This window comes from Epinephelus lanceolatus, chromosome 16, assembly GCF_041903045.1.
Source record: "Epinephelus lanceolatus isolate andai-2023 chromosome 16, ASM4190304v1, whole genome shotgun sequence".
NCBI lineage: Eukaryota > Metazoa > Chordata > Actinopteri > Perciformes > Serranidae > Epinephelus > Epinephelus lanceolatus.
Genome location: NC_135749.1, coordinates 34346032 through 34373074, shown reverse-complemented (window position 1 = coordinate 34373074; position 27043 = coordinate 34346032). Strand labels below are relative to the sequence as shown.

At 40.5% G+C, this 27043-nt stretch overlaps 1 protein-coding gene, 1 long non-coding RNA gene and 1 pseudogene across 3 annotated transcripts; 1 reads left to right on the top strand and 2 right to left on the bottom strand.

Moving 5' to 3' along the window:
- The first annotated feature begins 318 nt into the window (after positions 1-318).
- On the top strand, positions 319-4331 carry LOC144467428 (uncharacterized). The gene is made up of 6 exons (XM_078176013.1): positions 319-429; positions 2548-2734; positions 2834-3076; positions 3181-3352; positions 3665-3810; positions 4060-4331. The coding sequence occupies exons 1-6, from the start codon at positions 334-336 to the stop codon at positions 4329-4331; spliced, it is 1116 nt and encodes a 371-aa protein (XP_078032139.1). The 5' UTR covers positions 319-333.
- Positions 4332-4686: 355 nt separating this feature from the next.
- On the bottom strand, positions 4687-7090 carry LOC117263964 (uncharacterized). Of its 2 annotated transcripts, XR_013493580.1 has the most exons (4): positions 6894-7090; positions 6374-6443; positions 6132-6290; positions 4687-4880 (listed from the first exon to the last, which is right to left on the bottom strand). It is a non-coding gene; the product is annotated as an uncharacterized LOC117263964 (long non-coding RNA). The 2 variants fall into 2 exon arrangements; XR_013493579.1 differs by having other exon boundaries at positions 4687-6290.
- A 10567-nt stretch (positions 7091-17657) lies between these two features.
- Positions 17658-18135, bottom strand: LOC144467378 (Ig kappa-b4 chain C region pseudogene; annotated as a pseudogene).
- Positions 18136-27043: the final 8908 nt, after the last annotated feature.

Here is a 27043-nt window from a genome sequence, read left to right as displayed (position 1 = left end):
TCTTAGATAGGGGGACTTTATAGCAGCAGCCTGATGGCAGGAGTTGGAAGGACTTGTGCAGGGGGTGGGCGGGATCCTGTGTAATGAGGTTGGCTTTCCTTTTAACTACTTGGGTGTGGAGTGCTGATAACTGTATTTGAGTTTTGCCAGTTATTTTGCTTGCTTGATTAATGATCCGGGAAAGCTTTGCATGTGAAAACCTTTACAAGGATGACACATCAAAATCATGGGCACCACTTCATTCTGCCATCCGTCCTACATAAATGGCGATCACATCAAACTGACCTGCTTGAAGGACTGAAAGAAAGAGACACTGTGTCACTTGGTGGTGATATGAGGGCAGACAGTCCAGGCCATTGTTCGAAGTATGGCTCATACTCTATGGTGGATCTTTGCTCAAACAAAATAGTTGATATCCAGCTTGTACAGGTAAATATAAAAATTACTCTCTTGATTGTATCAGCACAACTACTGTATGTTACTGGGGACCATGTTGTGTCCAAAAACAGATTTTTTGTTACAATATAAAACACTGCAAGAAGTAAAATGTACGACATTGTTGAACATACTGTGGGACTGCACATACTTTATATTTTGAAGCAAAAATATTAATCTGAGCAAACAAATGTCTTGTGCACACTAGAGATGTACCGATACCACTTTTTCCTTCCCGAAACCGATTCCGATCCCTGAACCTTAGTTATCTCCCTGAACCTTAGGTATCTGCCGATACCAAGTACTGGTCCAATACCAGCGCGTAAAATAAAAATGTATGGGATATGAATTGTTGTATGTCTCAACTCCTAAAACTCTATGTAAAATATTAAGAAATAAATGCATAATAGTAGAATGAATACCGTAAAACTTTTTATTATTATTATTATTATAATTATTATAATTATTGTTATTATTATTATTATTATTATTATTATTATCCAGTGTTGACACAGATCAAGACACAGGTTAAAGTGCAGCCACACAATTTGGTAAAAAAGACATTTTAAAGGCTACAGTAGAATTGTTGTAACTTGTTCTTATGACCTTAAAAATGATGAGACCAGACTCCGGACTTGACTGCATGAATCATCTTTAGTGCAAAAAAAATGGTGTACACGTTTGCTCATGAAAACGGGGAGTACAGCTTACACGCTAACAAGCGGCTCAGCTAACATAAACACACTGATGTCATTACGGCATATGCGTGCTCGCTCTGAGCATTCTGGGAAATGAAGTCCCCTTTAATACAATGTATACAGTTTCCTGAGAAATGAACTTATACCTTTTACTTCAAATCAAATGCCCAAATAAAATGTGTTTTTAACTTATTGTTCCTCACATCAACTGTTTTTAACATGCATATTAAATTATTAGCAATCCTTAATCCTTAATAAACATGTTTCCTCAAATAAATTCTCAACAAGAATGTAGGGCTGTGCGATATTGGAAAAAACTGACATCGCAATATTTTTTTTTTTTGCAATCTATATTGCAATATTAAAAAATACAAGAATTTTCACCAGATGACTTAAAGTAAGAAAATTAAAAAATAGTGGCAGGGCTTTTCCTCACCATAACTGCAGAGGCTCCCAGCTTCATGTGAAACAGACTACATTATAAAAGGGCCGTTATTTATTAATCCCTCTGTATCTTTATGTTTTTACTTTTTATCCACTCCCGTTGCCTTGATAAAGTTAATGCATGGCACCGTTATTTCAAACTCAACACTTCCTGAACTCGTTTCAAATTAAAAGCCCCTTATAATCTCGGCTGAGAGAATTCCTCCATTTTCTAAATAAGCTTTTATTCTGAAACATTTGTAGGAACTTGGTTGTGGAAGATACAGTAGATTTTATGTTTACATACACACTTCAAATGTAGCTCCTGCCATCTGCTGACGCTTTTAGGTGACTACAACAACATGTCGGCAGGCACATGAACAGACACAGTGACTGAAATAATAGTAAAAGTAATAAAAATAGGACAAGAATAACCTGATGACATCACACACGTTGTGAAAGACGACCGGGGATAATTGGTGAGTACCAGCGTGTGCTGTGTCATATCTGTCAGCCAAGTCACGGCACGATTTTATGACTCCACAATCATGTAATGTGACATAGTGACTTTCAGAACAGTCAGAAAAGTCCTGTAATGTGTACCAGGCATAAATCCTCCTTTATCGTTTCTCTCTCTTGCATGTCGCTCATTTTCAGTGTGTGACTGCAGCGCGTGCATGAGAGGGGGAGGGGCTGCTGCATGCTCAGAGAGGGAGAGACAGAGAGAGAGAGGCGAGCGGAGCTGCAGAGCTGCTTTTCTGAAGCAAAACAAAAGTTTACATGTTTTAGAAAAAGAGAAAACATCACATGTCCTGCTATGTAACTATCGCACATGCGCACATCACGATGTTCAAACGATAGCGTGCGTATGCGTAATGACGTGGTATTGGATTCGTCATAGGCTGTTCTCGCCGATGCCCGATGCCACATTTTAGGCAGTATCGGAGGCATTTCGGTACAACTCTAGTGCACACTGAACTTTGATCCACAGAGCAATGAAGTTGGAGGCAGTGTACGGATGGAGAAAGAGGGGCTGATCCGGAGTCTTGGATTCCTTGAAAGTGCTGGTGTCAAAGTCACCTCATTGATGACAGACCGACACACACAAATTCAAAAATTTCTCCTGGAGCATAAACCAGAAATTCAGCACTTCTATGATGTTTGGCATTTATGTAAAGGTAAGATCATTTCAAAAATATTGTCTATAGAAATATATTTAGCAAAGCTAATACTGTGCAACATTAATATCGCATCTCATCTTTTCAAACTATTCTCAGCACTTAACAAGAAAATGGATGCACTTGCCAAAGAAAAGGACTGCAAAAAGATCCAACAGTGGCAAAAGAGTGTGTCAAATCACCTCTACTGGTCAGCATCCAGTTCATCCAGTAGAGAGGAAACAGTGGCAAAATGGACATCCCTTCTAAACCACATCCAGGATGTCCATGTCCACGAAAATCCACTGTTCCCCAAGTGTCTCCACCCACCTTCCACTGATAAAAACAAGTGGCTGAATCTGGGTATGCCACTATTTTACAGCAGTTCATTAGATCTGCATAGTATACTTTCAGCTGCTATGCACTCTTAATCTATTATTTATTTAATATTATCTTTCCAACTCTAGCGACAAAGGCCACCTACAAGATCGAGAAAATCCTGTTCAACAAGCACATCCTTGATGATGTTAAAAAGCTGAGTCCTTTGTATCAGACGTCAACTTTGGAGGTATTCCACAATCTCATTCTGCAGTTTGCACCAAAAAATGTGTCATTCTCCTATTTAGGGATGCTCTGCAGGTAAATTGTATGTACTCATATTGTCAATATTATGCAGTACATAACATTCAACATGTGCTCACAACTAGACCATTGACACTGGGTACTTGTTTCTGTGGCAATATAAAAATGTAATACTGGAGTGCAGCCCTGGTCTCTCACTTTTTTAATATTTTGTATTAACTGTGCTCTAGAGTGATACTATTACACATAGAAATTTTTATTTAGGAGTCTGCTTTACATAGGACTTATGGTACAAACAATGTAAAATTGTAGTTTTCAACCCTTTACTATTTGAATTAAATAATCCCATCCAAATGCTTCTCATTTCAGGCTTTACCTTTACTTGCATTTCAATGAAAATTCTGGGCGTTCCCAAGCAAGGACTGCAGCAGGAGAACTCCGGTTCCAAATCAAATTTTCCAAGGCCAAGAGAGGGGGACATGTTGTGTCCATGGTGAAAACCAAATACACTACTGGTTAGTTAATTATCAATTGTCTGTTACATCTGTGAATGATTCAAAACATACTACTACTACTTGCGAGATTTATGCACCACCTGAATGACATGGTGTTGGACTACATTTGCCAGCATGTCAAAATTGTAAACAAGAATTCAAAGTAAAAAAAAAAATGTAATTGCAGTTACTTTGGCAATAGATTGCCAACAGTTTAGCCCACATGAATTAACTAACTATAAATGCTTTGTGCTGTCTTCTGTGTTTTAGAATATGTCTCAGAGCTTATGGACCTCCTCTTTAACAAGGTCATCCATGACCCTGGGACCTTTGCAGCTGAGCTGAGAGCAGTGGCTGTTCCTGGATTCCTGTGCTCACAGTATGAGTGGCCTGAGAAGGCAGATGCAATTGCCAGACATGTGTCCAGGTTCAACTGTCCAGGTGGGGTGGGAGCAGCTCCAGCACCAGGTGGCCCAACATCAGACTGTGCAGCAGATGTGACAGTTACTGACAGAGAAGAGGGTCGGATCATTACCCATTAGGTTAGTGTGGGTCATGGGTTCATGTTATGATGGGCTATCAGTATTTTTTTTTTAATTATGTCAAATGATTTTTCTCAAATAATTCTTTTGTGTAGGTGGTGAATAAAAACTTGCAGATAACAACTGGTTATTTGTCATACTCTTTCCTATTACTTGTTTATTATATAATTACTTGTTTGGGCTTTGTTAAACCTCTTCCTGCTCCAGCCCATTCCTGCACTACAGCCCCACTAGCCTCAAATGTAGTCAGCTATGACACAATTACAAACATATCATTACTCAAAAAAATAATTGTTCAATGCTTTTATGAAATTATCAAGTATGAAATATTAAATAACAAATATCAAGCACACAATACGATATGATATTTATTTATTTTTGTTCTATTTTTATATTGGTGGTTTGAAACCTGTGTATTCCCTATCTTCATCAGGGTACACTTCCTGAATGCAGCACACAACACAGGAGGGTATGACCACACGGTTATGCTTGCCCAGGTATCCCCAGCACCAGGAAACAAAACTTCGATAGGCCAGGTATCTAGCACGGCTGTGATGAAAAAGAAAAAGTAAAGCCACATGAGAATTCTACATGTCTTAATTTTCTCTCCATTTTTTATAATGTCTTACAGAACAGGATCCCAGAAGATGGCATTCTGATTCATCAACCTGCAGCCTGTGTCAAATCATGTAGCCTGTATGGAGGTGTGATGAAATGGATAGTTTTTTACTTTACTAAAATTTCATGCAATTGTCCAAATGACATATCATCCATTGGTTTCTGGTGACATTGATAAAAAAGCACTGTACAAACAATGGGTAGAAGAGGGGATCATCATAACAGGAGGTCTCAATTACTGACCTATAATTACAGGTTATTGTTTGTGTTCAGATAAATTTCCTTATTGATCTTTTTCACCATCGGCTTGTTTAAGTTTCAGGGTTCCCATGGTTGTGACATTCCTGGAAAAGTCATGAAATCAAACAGTTTTCCAGGTCTGGAAATGGTTTGGAATTATGTGAATATTTTGGAAAAGTTCTGAATTAGTGATGATCTGATCTGATATCAAAGATAATGGATATAAGACAGGCTGCATTAACTTGGACCCAACACTTATCAAAATTCAGTAGATTAATTAAACCTGAATATACTAATCATCAGTTTATATATTTTTATCTTTTTAATATCTTCTAATATGTGAAGTGGGACCAAACACTTGCTCTGGATGTAATTATAAAATGTAAACATCATTTTTCTTACAGTATAGTCAGATCAAAGAGTCTAAACAACTGTTAAAGACTTCAGAATACAGGAAATGACAACATCTTTGTTAAAACATGTTGACCTATAGTCACTGTGGGGGCTTTGTTAAACTACTTAAATTAGGTCATGGAAATGGGGTAAAATATTATGGAAAAGTTTTGAAAATGTATTGTGTGGGAACCCTGTTTAAGGCTGTTAGTCAATAGACATTTAACAAATGGTTATGGTTTAGTGTACCAGCCTCCACCCTGCTTGTATTAAAACATCTGTTTTATTATATTCCAGATTGCTGTCATGTTATATATAAAAGCACCACATGAAAGCAAGCTGTGCATTGTTATCATAGAGCTAAAGTGTAATTTCACATAATAGACATTGTCTGTATATAACAAGAAAATTATATTAGTCTACATTGATCCTCATTCCACATTTTTATTATAGTCCCATACTTTATTTTCCAGTGGAGTACATTAATCAAGATCACTAATGAAAGCATAAATTTGTTAAATGTCAATAAAATATATTTTATTGTCTAACTTATGCAGCTCTTTCCTGTATGTCCAGAGGCCCATGGTCTGCCTGGTATACATTCAGTGCATTCTGAAGGGAGTAGGGGTTCAGGCACACAGGTTCAAGGCCTGGATGAAGGGTCATGCACCTCGGCTCTTTGGGCAGCTCTCCACATCTATTCTGGACCTGTTGGCATATGTGATATATGCTGTTTTAGAGCTATCTAGTACTCTGCTGGTTGTGTATTCATATATGTGTTATTTACTTACTGCATTTACTTATTTGCAGCAAACATTCTGCTCCTCTGTGGGCATCGTAATGCATTCTTCACAGGTGCACCTGTGTAAGGACATTCTCATTCACAATGTGACTAAACTGAATTTTAATAGATGCGAATTCTGTGTTATGAACAGTTATCTGACATCTGAGCAGATTACAGGATAGTCTGTTACTAATGTTGTGTGTTGGCATGATCCTCATAAAAAGTTAAAAGACTTGCAGATATGTTTAGGCCTGGTTAAATTTAACTAATAATACATGGGTGAAATTTTTACTTTAGTCTAATATTGATGATGGTGGGGCCTCGTATATTCATTAACATGCCAAAAAATTACATGATGCCTGCTAGATTGATGCTTGGCTGTAAAAGCTGAACTAAGCTAAGCTAAGCACAGTGTGCTAAAGTGACAGAAGATGTTTTATTTTATAGCCTAGCTTAATTAAGCTATTGTTGGGTTATGATAGACAGTTACACACATTGCTATTTATAATTGGGAGAAATAAAATTACCACTCCATCCTTCTCCAGCACCCCAGGGCTCCTGCTCTCCTCCCAGCTGCTGCTGCTGCTGCTGCTGCTGCTGCCGTCCACCTTCCAGGCCAGACTCCAGTCTGAGGGGAAGCCCTTGTTGGCCAGACACATGAGCGTGGCCTTCCCCTGCTGCAGCTCCTCACTGGAGGGGGACAGCACCGTCAGGGTGGGACGGACATCACCTAGGAGACACCAATCAGCTTAGAGGACAGGGACCACACAGCTGTCAATCAACCATCAGACACTTGGACACCTTTACTGTGTGAGAGTTGATTTTCTCCTTTAAGGAGTTTCTGTCAGATGGTTTTTCTGCTCCATCAGTCACTCACTCACACATTGTTTCACTTCCCTTTAAGAAGCCTCTCATGCAAATCAGCACAGAGAGAATCATCATACAGAATGACCTCAAATATATCAAACTACACTGGACATAAAACATCAGAATTTAGACAAATTATTAAACATTTTCCTCCCAAACATTGACGATACATTACTTTAGTAAAATGCATTTTACATTTTTTTTTGTGCAAGCATAACAAATGCATATATTACTGCACTACCTACAATCAAATGTTCTTTATGTTGATGTCAATTCTCATTAAAACTGTTCAAAAGATTTTCAACATTTGAAACCACATGAATCAATCACTGTTTGTTTAGTCCTAAAAAGTTGATTCTGAATTTGTAAGAAAAAAATAGTTATCACTGAGGTGGAACATTAAGAATATAATCTTGATAAACATTTGTAAAACTGGTTTGCAGTTTTATCTCATTTACATTTCAACCTGTTTGACTTAAAGTATGATGAAAATGTACAAAGAAATGTTGATTAAAGCTGCTCTGACTTCAAACATAAAAGTTAAGTTTTACTTTCAAAATTAAAACATTTTTATCTATTGCAGACATTACAAAACAGACTTCTAAACTTAATTTTGAAACAGTTTATCTAGTGTTTGTGCAGAAACTTACGTCCAACATCCAGTCTGGTTCCTCCACCAAAAGTCCACCACAGTGATACAAACTCATTGAGCCGCCATACAAAAACCTCTCACTGTAGAGAGACACGGCTCTCTGACTTTGACACACTGAACTAAACCTACAAGCCCTCAAGATGAAACTTAATCATTAAAATAAGAAATAAAGATTTATCTTCTAGCTTCATGTTTTATTTTCATTACAATGGACTTTTGATTTTCTCATTCAAAAGCTAGCTGTGTCCTTTAATGCAAAATATGTCTACAGACAAAATGGAAAGGCATCTACTATTTCTTGCCTGTTAAATATATAATATAAAGAAAATGTGGCTGCTGAAAAAAATAAACATTTTAAACACTGACTTACTTCCAACATCCAGTCTGGTTCCTCCACCAAAAGTCAAAAAACCTCTCACTGTAGAGAGACACAGCTCTCTGACTTTGACACAAACAAACTCACCAAAAATATTCCCAGTTTACCAAGATTGTGTAATAACTGGTTTAACCGTTTAGAGACTGATTCACAAACTGTGAATATATACACAACATTTTCTATGTGAAACTTCAAACATCTACAAGCAGTATTAATTTCTCCTCCAGTAAAACAAATTCATATAGTGCGCATGCGCCCGCACGTGCAGCCTGTTGCAGTCGCTCCTGCTTGTTTTCTTAGTTTTCCTACTGTTTTGCTTTATTAAGTTTGGTATTTGTGCTTGCTTTTTTATGACTGGCATTTTGAAACTACGCCCTCTCTAAACATGCTGATTGAGAGAGTTGTGCTCATTTTCCTCACTCTGGAATTACTTTTTTCATTCGGACCCGGCACCATTGCACAACAACTTCATGGCCGCATTGTTTACTCCAGAGATCAGCTGATCGCGCTGAGGCTGGACGGCTTGGCGGTCGGAACATCGGAGATACCAGCTGAATTGTGGAGGAAAACACACAGAGCATGCAGGGGAAGAAGTAAACAGCGGCGGCAAAAAAGCAGATTTGAGACAACGGAGGCTTATGGAGAAGAGAAGATATAAGCCGTGTCTCCCCTCTCTCGTCATGGGCAACGTGAGGTCACTGGCAAATAAGATGGACGAGCTAACAGCGGTCGCCAGGAGTCAGAAGGAGTACCGGGAACGTAGTCTGATGTGCTTCACTGAGACATGGCTTCACCAGGACATTCCCGAGAACAACGTCTCCATCAGCGGCTTTCAGACTGTTCGGGCCGACTGGGACTGCACCGAGAGTGGTAAGCACAAAGGAGGGCTTGCTGTTCTAGTAAATAACCGCTGGTGCAGTCCTGACCATATTTCCATTAAAGAACAAATCTGTTGCCCGGACATTGAACTGTTTGCTGTTGGACTCAGGCCATATTATTTGCCCAGGGAGTTTTCACATGCCATTATTGTAACTGTTTACATCCCCCCCTTCTGCCAACCCGACGTCGGCATGTGACGTCATTCACTCCACCATAGCCCGCCTACAGACTAAACACCCGAGTGCCTTCATAGCTATCTCGGGTGACTTCAACCATGTCACCATGGAAACAACTTTGCCCACATTTACACAGTATGTGAGCTGTCCTACCAGACAGCAGAGAACACTGGACTTGCTGTATGCAAATGCCAAAGATGCATACAGCTACAACCCCCCCCCCCCCCGAATCTTCTGCTGTCTGTCTTGGTCAACCATCTCGCACTCCGCCCTCCTCCCCCACTCCTCCCTCTCACACCCCAACACCCTCCTGCTTGACCCCTCCCCCCCCTCCTCCGCCTCACTTCTCCTCCCCTCGTGGCCAGACTGACTGCACTGTCCATCATGAGGACTACACCCCTCCCCCACGTGTCGTCACCTCCACAATGTGCTTCACTGCTGACCATATGAGAAGACAGCTGATGAGACCACTCAAATAAGGCTGCAGGCCCTGATGGTGTCAGCCTCAGGGTGCTCAAAGCCTGTGCCCCCCAGCTATGTGGAGTACTTCAGCATGTCTTCAACATGAGCCTGAGTCTCCAGAGGGTCCCCTTGCTGTGGAAGACATCCTGCCGCGTTCCTGTGCCAAAGACGCCGCGTCCCAGTGGCTCCAAGGACTACAGACCCGTGGCATTGACCTCATGAAGACCCTGGAGAGACTCGTCTTGGAGCAGCTCCGGCCCATGGTCAAGCCACTTTTGGACCCCCTCCAGTTTGCCTATCAGCCCTGACTTGGAGTTGAAGACACCATCATCTACCTGCTCAACCGCATCTACGTCCATTTGAGGGTCATGTTTTTTGACTTCTCTAGTGCGTTTAACACCATCCGTCCAGCTCTACTGGGTGACAACCTGACAGCAATGCAGGTGGATGCCCCCCTGGTGTCCTGGATTGTAGACTACTTGACTGGCAGACCACAGTATGTGCGCTTGCAACGCTGTGTGTCAGACAGAGTGGTCAGCAATACCGGGGCCCCGCATGGGACTGTCCTCTCTCTCTTCCTCTTCACCCTCTACACCACGGACTTCAGCTATTGCACTGAGACCTGCCATCTTCAGAAGTTTTCTGATGACTCTGCTATAGCTGGATGTATCACCAAGGGTGATGAGGATGAGTACAGGGCTGTTGTGGATAACTTTGTCACATGGTGTGAGCAGAACCATCTGCAGCTCAGCGTGGCAAAGACAAAGGAACTGGCGGTGGATCTGAGGAGGACCAAGACACCGGTGACCCCTGTTTCCATCCAGGGGGTCAGTGTGGACATTGTAGAGGACTATAAGTACCTGGGGTACACATTGACAATAAACTGGACTGGGTTAAGAACATTAACGCTCTCTACAGGAAGGGCCAGAGCCGTCTCTATTTTCTGAGGCGACTGAGGTCCTTCAACATATGCCGGACTATGCTCAGGATCTTCTATGAGTCTGTGGTGGCCAGTGCTATCCTCTATGCTGTTGTGTGCTGGGGCAGCAGGCTGAGGGTGGCGGACGCCAACAGACTTAACAAACTGATCCGCAAGGCCAGTGACGTTGTGGGAACGGAGTGTGACTCTCTGATGGTGGTGTCAGAGAGGAGGATGCTGTCTAAGCTACGAACTGTCTTGGACAATGTCTCACACCCACTCCACCATGTGCTGGTCAGGCACAAGAGTACTTGTAGTGGGAGACTCATACCACCAAGATGTACCACTGAGCGCCACAGGAAATCATTCCTCCTTGTGGCCATCAAACTGTACAACTCCTCCCTCTGAGTGGCCCTGAGACTTTTTCACACACACTGCAATAATCCAATATAACTTGTGCAATAACCCCATTTCACCCTGACTGTATATATTCTGTTTGTGTAAATAATCTTGTTTAGGTTACAATATATATATATGTATATGTATATTTATTCACTTTTTATTTTTGTTAATAATTCCTGTTTATTTTAACTACATATTTGTAAATACTATTGTTTAAATTTCTTATATTTTCATGTATCTTTCCTCTCTTGCAAGGAGCACCTGTAACACAACAATTTCTCCTCAGGGATCAGTAAAGTATTTCTGATTCTGATTCTGAAATAAATGTAAAAATTCCAAAGGAAAACTGTCCTATAAATCCTGCCATTAATAATCCTGATATATATAATTATCATGAACCTATGTTTATTGTAGATTATGATAAATGAAAATACATTTTGTCTGAATACATCCCACAGTGATGTTGATTTGTGTGGCTGTGAATAAGTGGGAATTCACAATAATATTCTGCAAGTAAATCAACTCATCCAACTCGAACCAAAGCTTTTTATAAAAAGGAAGTAACACATTCCTTATCAATACTCTGGTAAAGTGATTGATCCATTGATAGTCAGCATCATCAGAGTAATCCAAGTCCCTGTTGGAGTCAGTCAGAGCATTTCCATAGAGAGCCACTTTGCATCAGCAGCACCATGCTCCAGTGCTCTGGGAGAGTTTATAGTCCTGAGAGTTGAACACTGGATGACTGACAGCTGTCCTTCATGACAACAGAGGCCACAGAAATCCCCCTCATCCTCATTTCTTTATTCTTTATTCAACCTGAACACACAGCACGTTGTACATTATACCTCGCCACAGTGGTCAAAAGCCTTTTGCTCTTCTGGGCTGAAACACCTGACAGAAACAATGTTGTTCCTACCTTTATACACTAGTGCTCCAAGTGCCAGTACAGCGCCACCAGTGTTCATCCATGGTAAACACAATTCGTGTCTGCTGAGTGGAATGAGATATTTGGCTCTTACATGAACTTTGAGATATTTTAAGGCCCATTGTCAACATATTTATTTTTCCTAAACCCTAACCCCTACAAAACTTTACTTTTCTAAACCTAATGTACATTACTTAACATTAAAGGGAAATTTCGGTTCATTTCAACCTGTCTCCTATCGTCCTAAATTTGTTTCAAATGACTAGTGACATAGAAATAATAGTTAGCATGTTAGCCATTAGCCTAGATACAGCCGGGACGCATAGTAGCGTCAGACCTGTTTAAACGCAAGTGAACGGGCATACTTCAAGTGCAAAGTTAGTCCACTAAACAAGCTTTTTTTCCACAAAGACCGCCTCATATCGTTAGGATAAATGTCAGAGAACATATAGAAAACGACACGTAAACGTGTTGTCTTACCTTACTGGTGTGCTGCCATGTTTGTTTACCATTAAACTCTGCTTTCCAATTGTTTAACTTAGGTTCAGGAGCAGGACCAGGTGAAATAACTGAAAACATGTTTTATATTCTAGTTTCTTCAAAATAGCCACCCTTTGCTCTGATTACTGCTTTGCACACTCTTGGCATTCTCTCCATGAGCTTCAAGAGGTAGTCACCTGAAATGGTTTCCACTTCACAGGTGTGCCTTATCAGGGTTAATTAGTGGAATTTCTTGCTTTATCAATGGGGTTGGGACCATCAGTTGTGTTGTGCAGAAGTCAGGTTAATACACAGCCGACAGCCCTATTGGACAACTGTTAAAATTCATATTATGGCAAGAACCAATCAGCTAACTAAAGAAAAACGAGTGGCCATCATTACTTTAAGAAATGAAGGTCAGTCAGTCTGGAAAATTGCAAAAACTTTAAATGTGTCCCCAAGTGGAGTCGCAAAAACCATCAAGCGCTACAACGAAACTGGCACACATGAGGACCGACCCAGGAAAGGAAGACCAAGAGTCACCTCTGCTTCTGAGGATAAGTTCATCCGAGTCACCAGCCTCAGAAATGGCAAGTTAACAGCAGCTCAGATCAGAGACCAGATGAATGCCACACAGAGTTCTAGCAGCAGACCCATCTCTAGAACAACTGTTAAGAGGAGACTGCGCGAATCAGGCCTTCATGGTCAAATAGCTGCTAGGAAACCACTGCTAAGGAGAGGCAACAAGCAGAAGAGATTTGTTTGGGCCAAGAAACACAAGGAATGGACATTAGACCAGTGGAAATCTGTGCTTTGGTCTGATGAGTCCAAATTTGAGATCTTTGGTTCCAACCGCCGTGTCTTTGTGAGATGCAGAAAAGGTGAACGGATGGATTCCACATGCCTGGTTCCCACTGTGAAGCATGGAGGAGGAGGTGTGATGGTGTGGGGGTGTTTTGCTGGTGACACTGTTGGGGATTTATTCAAAATTGAAGGCACACTGAACCAGCATGGCTACCACAGCATCCTGCAGCGACATGCCATCCCATCCGGTTTGCGTTTAGTTGGACGATCATTTATTTTTCAACAGGACAATGACCCCAAACACACCTCCAGGCTGTGTAAGGGCTATTTGACCAAGAAGGAGAGTGATGGAGTGCTGCGGCAGATGACCTGGCCTCCACAGTCACCGGACCTGAACCCAATCCAGATGGTTTGGGGTGAGCTGGACCGCAGAGTGAAGGCAAAGGGGCCAACAAGTGCTAAACACCTCTGGGAACTCCTTCAAGACTGTTGGAAAACCATTTCAGGTGACTACCTCTTGAAGCTCATGGAGAGAATGCCAAGAGTGTGCAAAGCAGTAATCAGAGCAAAGGGTGGCTATTTTGAAGAAACTAGAATATAAAACATGTTTTCAGTTATTTCACCTTTTTTTGTTAAGTACATAACTCCACATGTGTTCATTCATAGTTTTGATGCCTTCAGTGAGAATCTACAATGTAAATAGTCATGAAAATAAAGAAAACACATTGAATGAGAAGGTGTGTCCAAACTTTTGGCCTGTACTGTATATATACCAGCACAGCTCTACCACAGGCCTCTCAGATCTCTCGAACCCACCCTCCCTCCCCTTCTGTTCCTCTCTCTTGTCAATCTGCTGTGTACCTCTCCTCATCTTATTCTACGCATCGACTGGGGGGCTTCCTAACACTCCCAACACTGAGTCTCTCCGCCCACATCTACACCTTACCCAGTCCAACCCTCCGATGACGTCATCTCCATCCCGTTCATTCACCTGCAAATCTGCACTCCCCCATTCATCACCACCCCATTCACAACAATTTCTCTAACAATTACATCTTTATTAAATCTTTAAACTGCATATCGTTGTGGTGTGGTCCTTGCTAGTGAACCATTCTCTCATGCCCCACTATGTAGAGAAACATAGAAATGATTAATGCTGTCACCACTGTGTGATAAACACCATGATATGTTGAGGACAGCTACAGCTGACTGACTCTGTGTGTTTGCATATGTGTCCTGCCTCTCTGCTCCCAGCTGTTAAGAGACCAGTGTTGATCAGTGGCTGTCCAGGCCTTTCAGAGCCACTGACACGCTGACAGCACAATGATGATGTCACTGATTCTACTGCTGGCCACCCTGGGGCTCCTTGTTCAGGGTGAGACTCTCTTCTGAAAACTTTGCTTCAGGCTGCAACCAGGTTCACCTCAATGATGTTCTGCTATGATGGAGAAACACTGAAACAAGCAGCATTTACCTTCTTCTGTCTGTTCTCCATGTTAAAGAAATGATACTCTTCTGTCTGGATGTTGATCATCTTTCTCCAAACTGGATTTGTCTCAATAACCCTTCTGCTCTTTTTCATGTTTTCCAGGTTCATCAGGAGAAATCATCCTGACTCAGTCTCCTGGATCTCAGTCTGTTGTTCCAGGACAGACTGTCTCTATCACATGTAAAAGCAGTACACTTATAGGTGATGATATTGACTGGTACCTTCAGAAACCTGGAGAAGCTCCTAAACTCCTAATTTATGATACAACAGCTTGCCAGTCCGGAGTTTCAGATCGTTTTAGTGCAACGGCACGTCAGACTGACTTCACTCTGACCATCAGAGAAGTTCAGACTGAAGATGCAGGAGTTTATTACTGTCAGCAGCATAACAGCCGCCCGTTCACACAGTGATACAACGCCGTACATAAATCTCCGACAGCTAAAGAGGAACTGATCTGACTCAACAGCTGCAGAGAAACCAAAAAACTAAAACAGGCTTCATCATTACATTTTGACAATCTTCTTTGTCAAAGTTTTACTCAAACACGGTCAGAGGTTGATGTCAGCTCTTCAACAGGCAGGTTAATATAGATGATCTTATATCAATACATTTTTTCCCCAATTATTTGCACAGGGTTTTGTGAGATTATTTTCTTGATGTGTCTGAAAAACAAACAGTGTTGAACTGTGTCACTGAATTTATACTCAATTGCGACTCCTTTATAGGGTTAGGAAAATGGATCCTGACATTTTCTTTCAAGTTTCTTGCAAAATGTTTCCATCCAGTTTATAAACAGTAACCAATGAGGGCTCCACCTTTGTCATCTTCTTCTTTTTCCTCTCAGCCTCAGCTTTTGCAAAAACACTTAAATGTGAATATTTTCTATATTAAAGTTAATCAAAAGCATTTAAGATGGCATTGATGCTCTAAAAGAATGTTCAGGCTGCTGTAGATTCATCAAAGGTCATTTTAACATGAACTCCACTGAATCTTATTGCTCACATTAATCCTGCCTACTTAGTTTTCCACTGTAAAATGAAGCCATCATGTATTGACAGAGACAAAAGAGTTGTTTTTAACTTTTTATTTTAATAAAATTGCCTCCCATGAATAGGAAATGTCATAATTATTGTCTAGCTTAGTTAAATATTTGTAGATGTTAATTAGAATAAACTTTATGTGCAAGTAATGACATACTCTAAAACAGAAAAATGTCTTTATTTTATGAAAAACGTTGTCAGCCTCATTATGATCAGGAAAATATCAAGTCCCTGTTGGAGTCAGTCAGAGCATTTCCATAGAGAGCCACTTTGCATCAGCAGCACCATGCTCCAGTGCTCTGGGAGAGTTTATAGTCCTGAGAGTTGAACACTGGATGACTGACAGCTGTCCTTCATGACAACAGAAGCCACAGAAATCCTCCTCATCAAAAACATGACTTTGATCTCCGTCCTCATCTGGACTCTCCTCTGCTGCTGCTTCACAGGTAAAGTCCAGAGAATCAAACTCCTCTCCTCTATCAACATCTGTCCCTCTGAAATGAAGCTGACAAAACCATGATGCTGCTTTATGTTTGTGTCTCTGTATCCTCAGAGTCCAGAGGTCAGGTCACAGTGACTCAGTCTGGAGCAGTGAGCTCTGCTGTGGGAGGCTCCGTCACCATCACATGTAGGACCAGTCAGAATGTTTATTACTCTAACCGCTTAGCCTGGTACCAACAGAGAGATGGAGAAACTCCTAAACTGCTCATATACTTTGCCAGCACTCGAGAATCAGGGATTCCAGGTCGTTTTACAGGCAGTGGATCAAACTCTGACTTCACTCTGACCATCAGTGGAGTCCAGACTGAAGATGCAGCAGTTTACTACTGTCAGAGTCAACACTACATCAACAGTCAGTGGTTGTTCACACAGTGAAAAAGCGTCGTACAAAAACCTCCCTCAGTCAGACTGAACAGAAACTGAACTGACTGCTGCAGCTGGAAGCTACTGCAGAGACTGATACACTTCACTGAGGACACACACACACACACACACATACACAGGCCCAAAATACACACACATACACATGCATTAATCGGGAGATGAGGGGACTGTCCATGGATAGGTGCCCGAAGCAGTCGAGGCTTTGGTGCCTTGCTCAATGACAGCTCTTCAGCTCCCAGTCCCCACTCTGTGTTCAGTCGGCACAGGCACTTGAACTGGGGACCCTCTGGTTCCCAAGCCAAGTCCCAACAAACTGAGCTCCTGCCACTCATGTAAATGTAAACAGGCTTTATATGACCTGGAATTATAAAAATACAAAAGACATAATTGACACTTTAACTATATCTACACATATATGTGTGTTACATAAGTGTCAAATCTGCTGGCAGACACTAAGAGACAGAGACTGTCCTTTGATCTCTCTCATGTCATGTCCTTTGTTGAAGCTACTCTGTCTCATTTAAATGTGATTTGGTGGAAAATCTCAAATTAGATTCATGTTATGTGACTTTTTGCAGATGATACACTGTTCCTCTTATTATTAAGAGCTTTGAATTAAAATCTGCACAATAATTTATAGGCAGAATTGAACAACACACAAACTTAACTGGAGAAATTTCTTCCAGGACAGACATCAGTAATAACAGAGAGCTTTGTGTTTTACTATTAGAAATGTCTTACCATGTGTATTGTTACCAAAATAAATTGATTGATCTATCATGGGAACTGCAGTAGAAGATTATCCACAGTCTGAAAAATTAGTCTGAAAAAAAGACTCACTACTGTTGTGGCTTTTGTGCATTAGTTTGAGTAATGCTCCTAATATATAACATATGTCCAAGAAATGGAGTCACATGTCGTCACTCATATGATACATTTGATAAAATCTTTATTGCTTTGAGATATTGAAACCATCAACACAAGCAAGAACATGTTCACACTGAAACGTCATGAGAGAGACAGAGAGCAGACTGAGAGCAGTAGCAGAGTAAAACCAGCAGCAGAGTCCCAGTGAGTCAGGTCAGGACTGGGAACACTGGTCTCTCCTCAGTGTCTCTGAGAGTGGAGTCTGGGAGCCCTGGGTGGCCTCACAGGTCACAGAGCCCACCTTCATCCACTGGTCTGCAGGGAGCCTCAGGGTGCTGCTCCAGCTGTAGAGGCCGTCCTTCTCCAGCACCCCAGGGCTCCTGCTCTCCTCCCAGCTGCTGCTGCTGCTGCTGCTGCTGCCGTCCACCTTCCAGGCCAGACTCCAGTCTGAGGGGAAGCCCTTGTTGGCCAGACACATGAGCGTGGCCTTCCCCTGCTGCAGCTCCTCACTGGAGGGGGGCAGCACCGTCAGGGTGGGACGGACATCACCTAGGAGACACCAATCAGCTTAGAGGACAGGGACCACACAGCTATTTTCTCCTTTAAGGAGTTTCTGTCAGATGGTTTTTCTGCTCCATCAGTCACTCACTCACACATTGTTTCACTTCCCTTTAAGAAGCCTCTCATGCAAATCAGCACAGAGAGAATCATCATACAGAATGACCTCAAATATATCAAACTACACTGGACAGAAAATATCAGAATTTAGACAAATTATTAAACGTTTTCCTCCCAAACATTGACGATACATTACTTTAGTAAAATGCATTTTACAGTTTGTTTTGGGCAGCCATAACAAATGCATATATTACTGCACTTCCTACAATCAAATGTTCTTTATGTTGATGTCAATTCTCATTAAAACTGTTCAAAAGATTTTCAAAATTTGAAACCACATGAATCAATCACCGTTAGTTTATTCTTAAAAAGCTGATTCTGAATTTATTAGAAAAAAATAGTTATCACTGAGGTGAAACATTAAGAATATAATCTTGATAAACATTTGTAAAACTGGTTTGCAGTTTTATCTTTTTACATTTCAACCTGTTTGACTTCAAGTATGACGAAAATGTAAAAAGAAATGTTGATTAAAGCTGCTCTGACTTCAATGACATAACATAAATACTGCAGACATTACAAAAAAGACTTCTAAACAAAACTTTAAAAACAGTTTATCTAGTATTTGTGCAGAAACTTACGTCCAACATCCAGTCTGGTTCCTCCACCAAAAGTCCACCACAGTGATACAAACTCATTGAGCCGCCGTACAAAAACCTCTCACTGTAGAGAGACACGGCTCTCTGACTTTGACACAAACAAACTCACCAAAATCAGACTCTGTTTGTAAGATCTTGCCAAAAACATGAAAACTGACAATAACACAGAGCCACAGAATTCCAGAATGCATGTTTTTGATATGTTTATTTAATTTCAAATGCAATTTTTGTTAATTTTCTCCAGCAGTTAATTAAAATAATACAAAAAATTTTAGACTTGATAAGATTAGAATGATGTCATTGGCAACCTGCGTAGAATTTCTATTTGGCTTCTAGTGCACCAAAGGTAGATACAATGCACACAGCACACCTTTAAAAACATACAGAGTGTTCAGCATACAATATACAGTCGTGCAAATGGATGAGGTAGCAGAAAATAAGTTCTATAATAATGCAAGAAAGCAGTTCTTATTAAATAAATGTTCCCTGATGCAGCTGTTCTGTGTTCAATGCCTGCATGGAACAGGGAATAAATGACTTTTTGAAATGTTCCAGCTGGCCCTTAGGTGCCTAAATCAAACATTTTGAAACAAAAGTCATCAAGTCGTTAAAATTTTATCAAATTGGAGATATTTCTAACTACACTCTGGTAAAGTGATTGATCCATTGATAATCAGCATCATCAGAGTAATCCAAGTCCCTGTTGGAGTCAGTCAGAGCATTTCCATAGAGAGCCACTTTGCATCAGCAGCACCATGCTCCAGTGCTCTGGGAGAGTTTATAGTCCTGAGAGTTGAACACTGGATGACTGACAGCTGTCCTTCATGACAACAGAAGCCACAGAAATCCTCCTCATCAAAAACATGACTTTGATCTCCGTCCTCATCTGGACTCTCCTCTGCTGCTGCTTCACAGGTAAAGTCCAGAGAATCAAACTCCTCTCCTCTATCAACATCTGTCCCTCTGAAATGAAGCTGACAAAACCATGATGCTGCTTTATGTTTGTGTCTCTGTATCCTCAGAGTCCAGAGGTCAGGTCACAGTGACTCAGTCTGGAGCAGTGAGCTCTGCTGTGGGAGGCTCCGTCACCATCACATGTAGGACCAGTCAGAATGTTTATTACTCTAACTTCTTAGCCTGGTACCAACAGAGAGATGGAGAAACTCCTAAACTGCTCATATACTATGCCAGCACTCGAGCATCAGGGATTCCAGGTCGTTTTACAGGCAGTGGATCAAACTCTGACTTCACTCTGACCATCAGTGGAGTCCAGACTGAAGATGCAGCAGTTTACTACTGTCAGAGTTATCATGAAATCAACAGTCAGAACGTGTTCACACAGTGAAAAAGCGTTGTACAAAAACCTCCCTCAGTCAGACTGAACAGAAACTGAACTGCTGCAGCTGGAAGCTACTGCAGAGACTGATACACTTCACTGAGGACACAAACACACACACACACACACACACACACACACACACACACACACACACAGTGGCAGATGCCAGTCTTTCAAACAGGGGAAGCTCACTTTACGTTTACATCATAAAATTTGTCATAGTGTAGCGAGGCAGTAACTTATAAAAGGAACATTTCATTGAAGCCATTTTTTAAACCACACTCATGCCATAGAACCACAGCAAAACACACCTCAAAGATTTTCAGATGGGTTTAAACACCTGAACTGTGTACAAACGGTGAAAAAGAGTTATATCGCTTATGGAAATAAGGAACTCCAGATGGCACTCTGTCAGAAGACTCCACTCGCAAATATCTGCATGGGACTGAGTTTGAACTGTGCCATGTTTGTTTACCATTTAGCTCTGCTTTCCAAAGCGCGGCCGAAATATCACAAGAACAAGCAGCAACAGCTGGAAGGCAGAACCGGACAGTACAGTACAGCACAACATTGTACGATATCTTGACTGGAAAATACAGAAGTGGATCAGACACTTCAAATGCTGCTCAAGAGTCAATGCCCGGTCAAAAGTGACACCTATATTTCTGAGGGCAGATTGAACATTTGATAAAATGAAAACATCTGAACACTTATACAATTAAACTTTTATAAGATGTTAGAAACATATCAGCATATAAAGTATCTTCTTAAAGTAACACCACAGTCACATCATCTTCTACACTGATGATATTACATTGAACATGAAAAAACCTGCGTCTTGTCTCTTTAAGTAAATAATGTGAATATTTATTGAAGCAGTGTTTTGTTTATTCTGTTCTGCTTTTAAATTTACAAAAAAAGATCAGTTACAGACTGTGGAGTTTACATTTTCTCTAAGGTGTTTAAATTAACGTAGATCTCTTTGCCAAAAGAATTAACAGGACATCTAGCAAAATAAAATGGGTGTCATGGTATGAAACCTTTTCTGTCACACTCTCTTAAGAGTGTGGTGAATATTTTTTGGTCATTATTTTCTCTTTCACACCTGTAAAACAAAGACCCCCAGGGGCACCGTCAGGAATTTTTGGTCCCATGAAAAAAAATCACATTGGGCCCCTGCTGCGCAGCTGTTGTCACCACATCTCTAGGACCTAACTGATGCATTAAAAGCTTTACATAACTCTAACTTTGAAGGCTTGCAACTGTCTTGCTTCTTGTAGTTCAATAGTACCAGTACAATATGTACTGCTAGTGAGTTGTACATGCAACAGTCTGCATACAGTATGCAATTCACTATTTGATGCAAGATAAAAAGCTGCCATAAAAAATGTGCTGATGGCCATCTTTTACAGTCTAAATGCAATTTTTATTGTAAAATCCCAAAATGGAAAATTTCTTAACATTAATGAAAGACTTAAAACAAATAACTTAAATATACATTAACTTTTCAATCAAAATAAATTAAGATCATCATCTCAAAATAATGAAAACAGCAGATTTTTGATAAGTCTGTATCTATTATCTATATTTTTAATTGTGTTAGAGGCGATGTATGTATTGTTGGAGATGTTCCTCACCATGATGGTGTGGTTATTAGACTGGATGAGGTATTGTATGCTATAGAGAAATTATCACTGAATAAAGCATGTGGCCTTGATCAAATAGCAGCAGAGCATCTAAAATATGCTAGCAGTAGAGTCTCAGTGTTGATTGCTTTATGTTTTACTGGATTATTAATGCATGGAATATTACCAGACTCTATGCTTGCTGTAGTATTAGTTAGGCATGTAACAATATATCGAATTTAGCGGTGTCGCGATAAAATAAATTCTCCATACCGTTGTGGAAATGCCACGGTAGTTATATAGCTGCGTTCTCCTACAGAGCCAGTAATATGACTGTGCGACTACATTCCCCATAATCCTTTGCATGCAACTGCGCGCGCAGGTGAGAGCAGACTCGTGCAGCTCAGCCTCTCAGCCTCCGACTCTGACCCGTGCGTGACCGGAGGAAACAGCAAATAAAAGTAAGGAGATTGATTGTTCTTCTCTGTGGATTTTCTCCGCGACCGTAGCCTGTTTGTTCTAAGCCACACATATCATGTGAAACAGCAGAATCATGGCTTTCCGACAAGACCAAGCACTTGTCGGTAGTCCAATGTTTCCACAGCGAAAAAAAAAGATAAAGTTACACTAAAATGATGTATAACAAAGCATTCATACAGCTTTGCACACACATTACTTTTGGATGGATTACTTGCGAAAGCAGGGTCGCACAGAAATGCCACGCATATCACATGAAAGTGCACAAGCAGAGCTTTCCTCTCCTCATCTCCTGTTCTGAGAAAGTGTTAGGGTCCCCTTGATGTCAAGATTATCAACCTGGCATGAACAAACTGAGTGAATGTGTGTTTTTGAGTTTTTCTATGACTTCCAGGGAAATGGCTGGGCTTTATTTATTTTGGTTTTCTTTTACACACATCTCTACCCACCTCTCTCTCTCTCTCTCTGTCTCTCTCTCTCTCTGTGTCTCTCTGTGTATCTGTGAGTGAGGGAATGTGTGTTACTGAGTTTACATTATTTCTGATTTGTTAATTTTGTTGTTGTTGCAGGGTCCGATTGTTCTAAGTTCTGTATATTTGATGAATATTAAGACTACTCTATCCTTATAATTTGATGTCATTCAGATGGCTTTCTAGTAGTAGTACTGCACTACTTTTGTTCAGAGCAGGTTAAAAAATACTGAATGTTTCCATTTTCATATTCTGTCACTATAGTTTTAATTGACATGACTTTGTTATGGCACTTTAATGTCTGCCTGCCTAGCAGTAATAGGCAAGGCAAGGCAAGTTTATTTGTATAGCACAATTCAACACAAGGTAATTCAGAGTGCTTTACAGAGACATTAAAAGCAACAAGACACAATTTAAAACAATAAAAACAGTCAATTAAAAATGGAAATAGAAATTGAGAATGATAGTGATAATAAAATATAGTAACATAAAATAAAAACAGGCTCAATACATTGCATCTAAGAGCACTGCATACACAGTCATTATCGTTAACAAACTATAGAACATTTGTGTAGCTGCCTAAGCTATACGGCCAAGGGTCCAGGCCGTGATGACCTATATCACTCCTGCTACTCCTTGCCACCAAAAAGTGCTCTTTGACAACATTTAAGTTTAATTTCAAAAACTGGCTCTGTCAGAGATTTCAGCTAGGATCTCTTGTCCCTGGTTCTGAACCATCTTGAATTTGGTTGGTCGGGTCTGTTTTTTAATGGGTGTATAGGACGTCTCCCTTAATAATACACCCAATGCGCGCCCACTATTTGCTCTTGAGTCCTTCACTCAGAGTCTTACCGTCCCGCCAGACACAGGTTCCACACACTGGTCTTATTCAGATCGTAATGAACTCTAAAGATCCATCACAGGACGTCTCCCTTCTAGATCTGAATTCACAGCATGCTCCCCAGTGTCGAGTCACAGCAGTAGCTGACTCAGACTTCCCGATCACCCCCACAGGGATGCCGACAGCCCAATTATTACATTACGGCTTTGATCAGCGAATATAATGTGACTTGGGATGTACGCCAAATGCTGGCTCCGTTACGCAGTAGATCCAGTTGTGCCGCCGTCATCATAAAAGGACGTCACTTTACGTGACGCTTCAGAGTAAGGCCGTCTCATGTCTCTTATCAGCAATCCTCGCTCCTCACTCCTAATTCCTGACTTCTTAAATGTTTCCCTAAGTGGGAGGGGACTAACAGTTAGGTAAGGTGGCTAGGTTAGGTGGTTAGCAGTAAATTTAAGGGATTTGGGATGCACCCATGGTATATGCTGACGATCTGGTCATTATGTCTCCCTCTAGTGTTGGTATGCAGCAATTGCTTAGAATCTGTTCCTGCTACGGTGTGCAGTATGATATTATGTTTAATTCGACAAAGAGTGTTAATTGTGAAAACCAAGGAGGATAAGAAGTCACACTTTGCTTCATTTGTTCTAGCAGACCAAGTGCTTGGAGTTGTGAACAAATTTAGATATCTTGGCCACATAATCAGAGATGATTTATGTGACGATGATGACATCCAGCGTCAGTGCTGCAAACTCTATGCACAAGCCAACATGTTTGCATGAAAATTAACAAGTGTACTGATGATGTCAAGATAGCTTTGTTTAGGTCATATTGTACTTCAGTGTATACTGCACACCTGTGGTGCAGGTACAGTGCTGCAAAAATGAAAAAAATCCAGGCATATAATGATGCATTTAGGATTTTACTCAGGCATCCAAGATGGATAAGTGCAAGCCATATGTTTGTAAGCAGTGATGTGCCCACTTTTCATGCTGTTCTTAGAAAGTTTATTTACAGTTTTATGTGTCAACTTAGCCAGTCAAAGAATGGAGTCATTATGGCCCTAGCGGTGCCTGCACAAGTGACACAGAATATTTGTCATACTTCTGGAAGCACTGGAATAGATGCCTGTATGTGTTTTAAACCTACTTGTTGTGTTGTTTTTATTGTATTGTCTGTGTTTTTGTATGTATTTTATATGGACTGAATCTGGAATGAAGTCTATCTATCTATCTATCTATCTATAGATGTCATTTAACAGCCATAATTCAATCTAAATGAAAGCATCTAACTGGATTATTTTAATATTGGCTACTTAATGTTTCCAACTGTCCAGCATCCAGTACAGACAGGTGTAGGCTGTTTTTGTTTCATAATAATCATTATGTGGAAAAATAATTTGTTTCAATTTCTGTCATTAAAAAATGTTTCGTTTTCTTTTTTGTAATGGTAAAAAAGAGCAAGAGAAAGAGAGAAATTCCCACAGACTCCCTGCAATGGTGCTAACTGGCATGTCATTCAACACAATGTTGCTCACCTTCACTGGGACGGGGAGGGGTAAAGTTATGGGGAAACAGGGCTGCTGCTTCTGACTCATCTGTTGTTGAGTCTGGTAAAAGGGGCAGGGACAACTGATTTAATATTGATTTTAAATGTAGGTTAAAAAGGAGTGAAATGTAGGCTAACACTAGTCTGTAGCTAGCTTATTTCACTATGGGCATTAAGCTAACAGGTTCATTTCTACCACTCACAGACTACAGGCTACCCACCTTTCTTGGAGAGAAACTGGCTCACATATTGACACCCTCTCCGGATTTTCTTGTAGTACTAGGTAGCATGATGATGACTGTAGCGTTCTAGCGCAAATGCTGACTGCTACTAGGGACCGTCACCGTCAGTTCGCTAATGCAGGACCAAACCATTTCATGCAGATACAGGGGGGTGGTCAGTCAATATGGATGTTTACTTTTTGGTCAATGGGGATATTAAACTTTTACTTTTAATTTAAAAATCAGTTTGTTTACATGAAAGTTGTTTAGTTGTCAACAATCCTATACACATATGTTTTAAATGACCATGTGTTCATAGGAAAAAACATTACTTATGTTATATTTTTGAGATTACACTGCTGAGACTGATACTATGATGATATAATATGCTGATGATATCCTACTTCATATTCCGAATGCAATTCATTCTTCTCAGAATTTGTAGTTTACTCAGATTCATTGAACTTTAAAGACATTTCTAAAACCATTTCTACAGTTAGTATAATAATACAGTTTCTGCAGTAACAAAAGCTTTAAGGAATCTGGAATAAAGACTGAATTTACTTCTACCATGTGTGGGTCATAATTTGATAATGATTACCAGATGAATATTTTGTTACTATCGTGTTAATATTGTGGCATAACATTCACTCATAGTTTAAAGACACTTCCAAGCAATATTTACATCTTAAACTCAGCTGAGATAAATCTTTTTGTATTTTAGGGTACTGTTTAGACAGCAAGTCTGTTCTTGTACAAGAACACACGAAAACCATTGATTTGATGAAAAGGTCTTTATCATTTTGATATAATAAGTTACAACATACAGCAAAACTTTATCAATGAAACATATTATGATAAGCCCCTTTTCCACCAATATTTCCAGGAACTTTTATTACCAGGAATTTGTTTACCTGGATAAAATAATTCCTGGTAATCTGTGTGGTTTGCGTTTCCACAGCACCTCAAAGTTCTGTGAAATTTATTTAAATTGGCGTGATGACGTAGATGATTTAGTGTGTGCCCTGTATTTGGCTCCTCCAGCTTGGCTGGTTACGTGCTGGTAGAGAGTTGGGGCTGTTTGTTTAAAAGTATTTTACGATAAGTTTCAAAGTAAGTTAGTCTACATACAGACAGCTGTCATTTGAGCTTATAACTAACAATTGACTATCAGCCAAACTAGCGTGCTGTCCTTGTGTAAGACTTAGTGTTGGTGGATGAGAGACTGTGGGCGGAGCATATTGAATATCGCTGTCTACATGTTTACGCTTGCTGAACACATGTGTTGATAAATTATTGGCTTGTTACTCACTAAGGGTTAATGTCACTTAAAGTAACGAGTGTAGCTGCCGTCAACTCGAGTCATTTTCAAGTTATCTTCACTTTGTTTCCACCGCGGCCGCTCAGCTGTTCATCGGTTACCGTGTCACGTCAGTGTGTGTGTGTATGTGTGTGGAGGAGATCAGGCCCAAAAGAATCGGTACTGTTAGTGCTGATCAATACTACGGTCTTTAATAATTTAGCTCCGGGGCTAATTTAGTACCGGGTTTTGGTACCCATCCTTAATCAAAACAGAAACGAAGTGGAGATTGTAGAAATGAAATACAGTTTGCAGCGGCTGCAAGTGTGTGCTCCACCAATCAGTGTTCT

What these genes read in the sequence shown, in the direction of transcription:
- LOC144467428 (XM_078176013.1), top strand. Translation starts at nt 334, where the DNA reads ATGAGGGCAGACAGTCCAGGCCATTGTTCGAAGTATGGCTCATACTCT. An exon ending in TTGATATCCAGCTTGTACAG is followed by an intron (nt 430 to 2,547) that starts GTAAATATAAAA and finishes TTTGATCCACAG; the next exon opens with AGCAATGAAGTTGGAGGCAG. An exon ending in AAACAAGTGGCTGAATCTGG is followed by an intron (nt 3,077 to 3,180) that starts GTATGCCACTAT and finishes TTCCAACTCTAG; the next exon opens with CGACAAAGGCCACCTACAAG.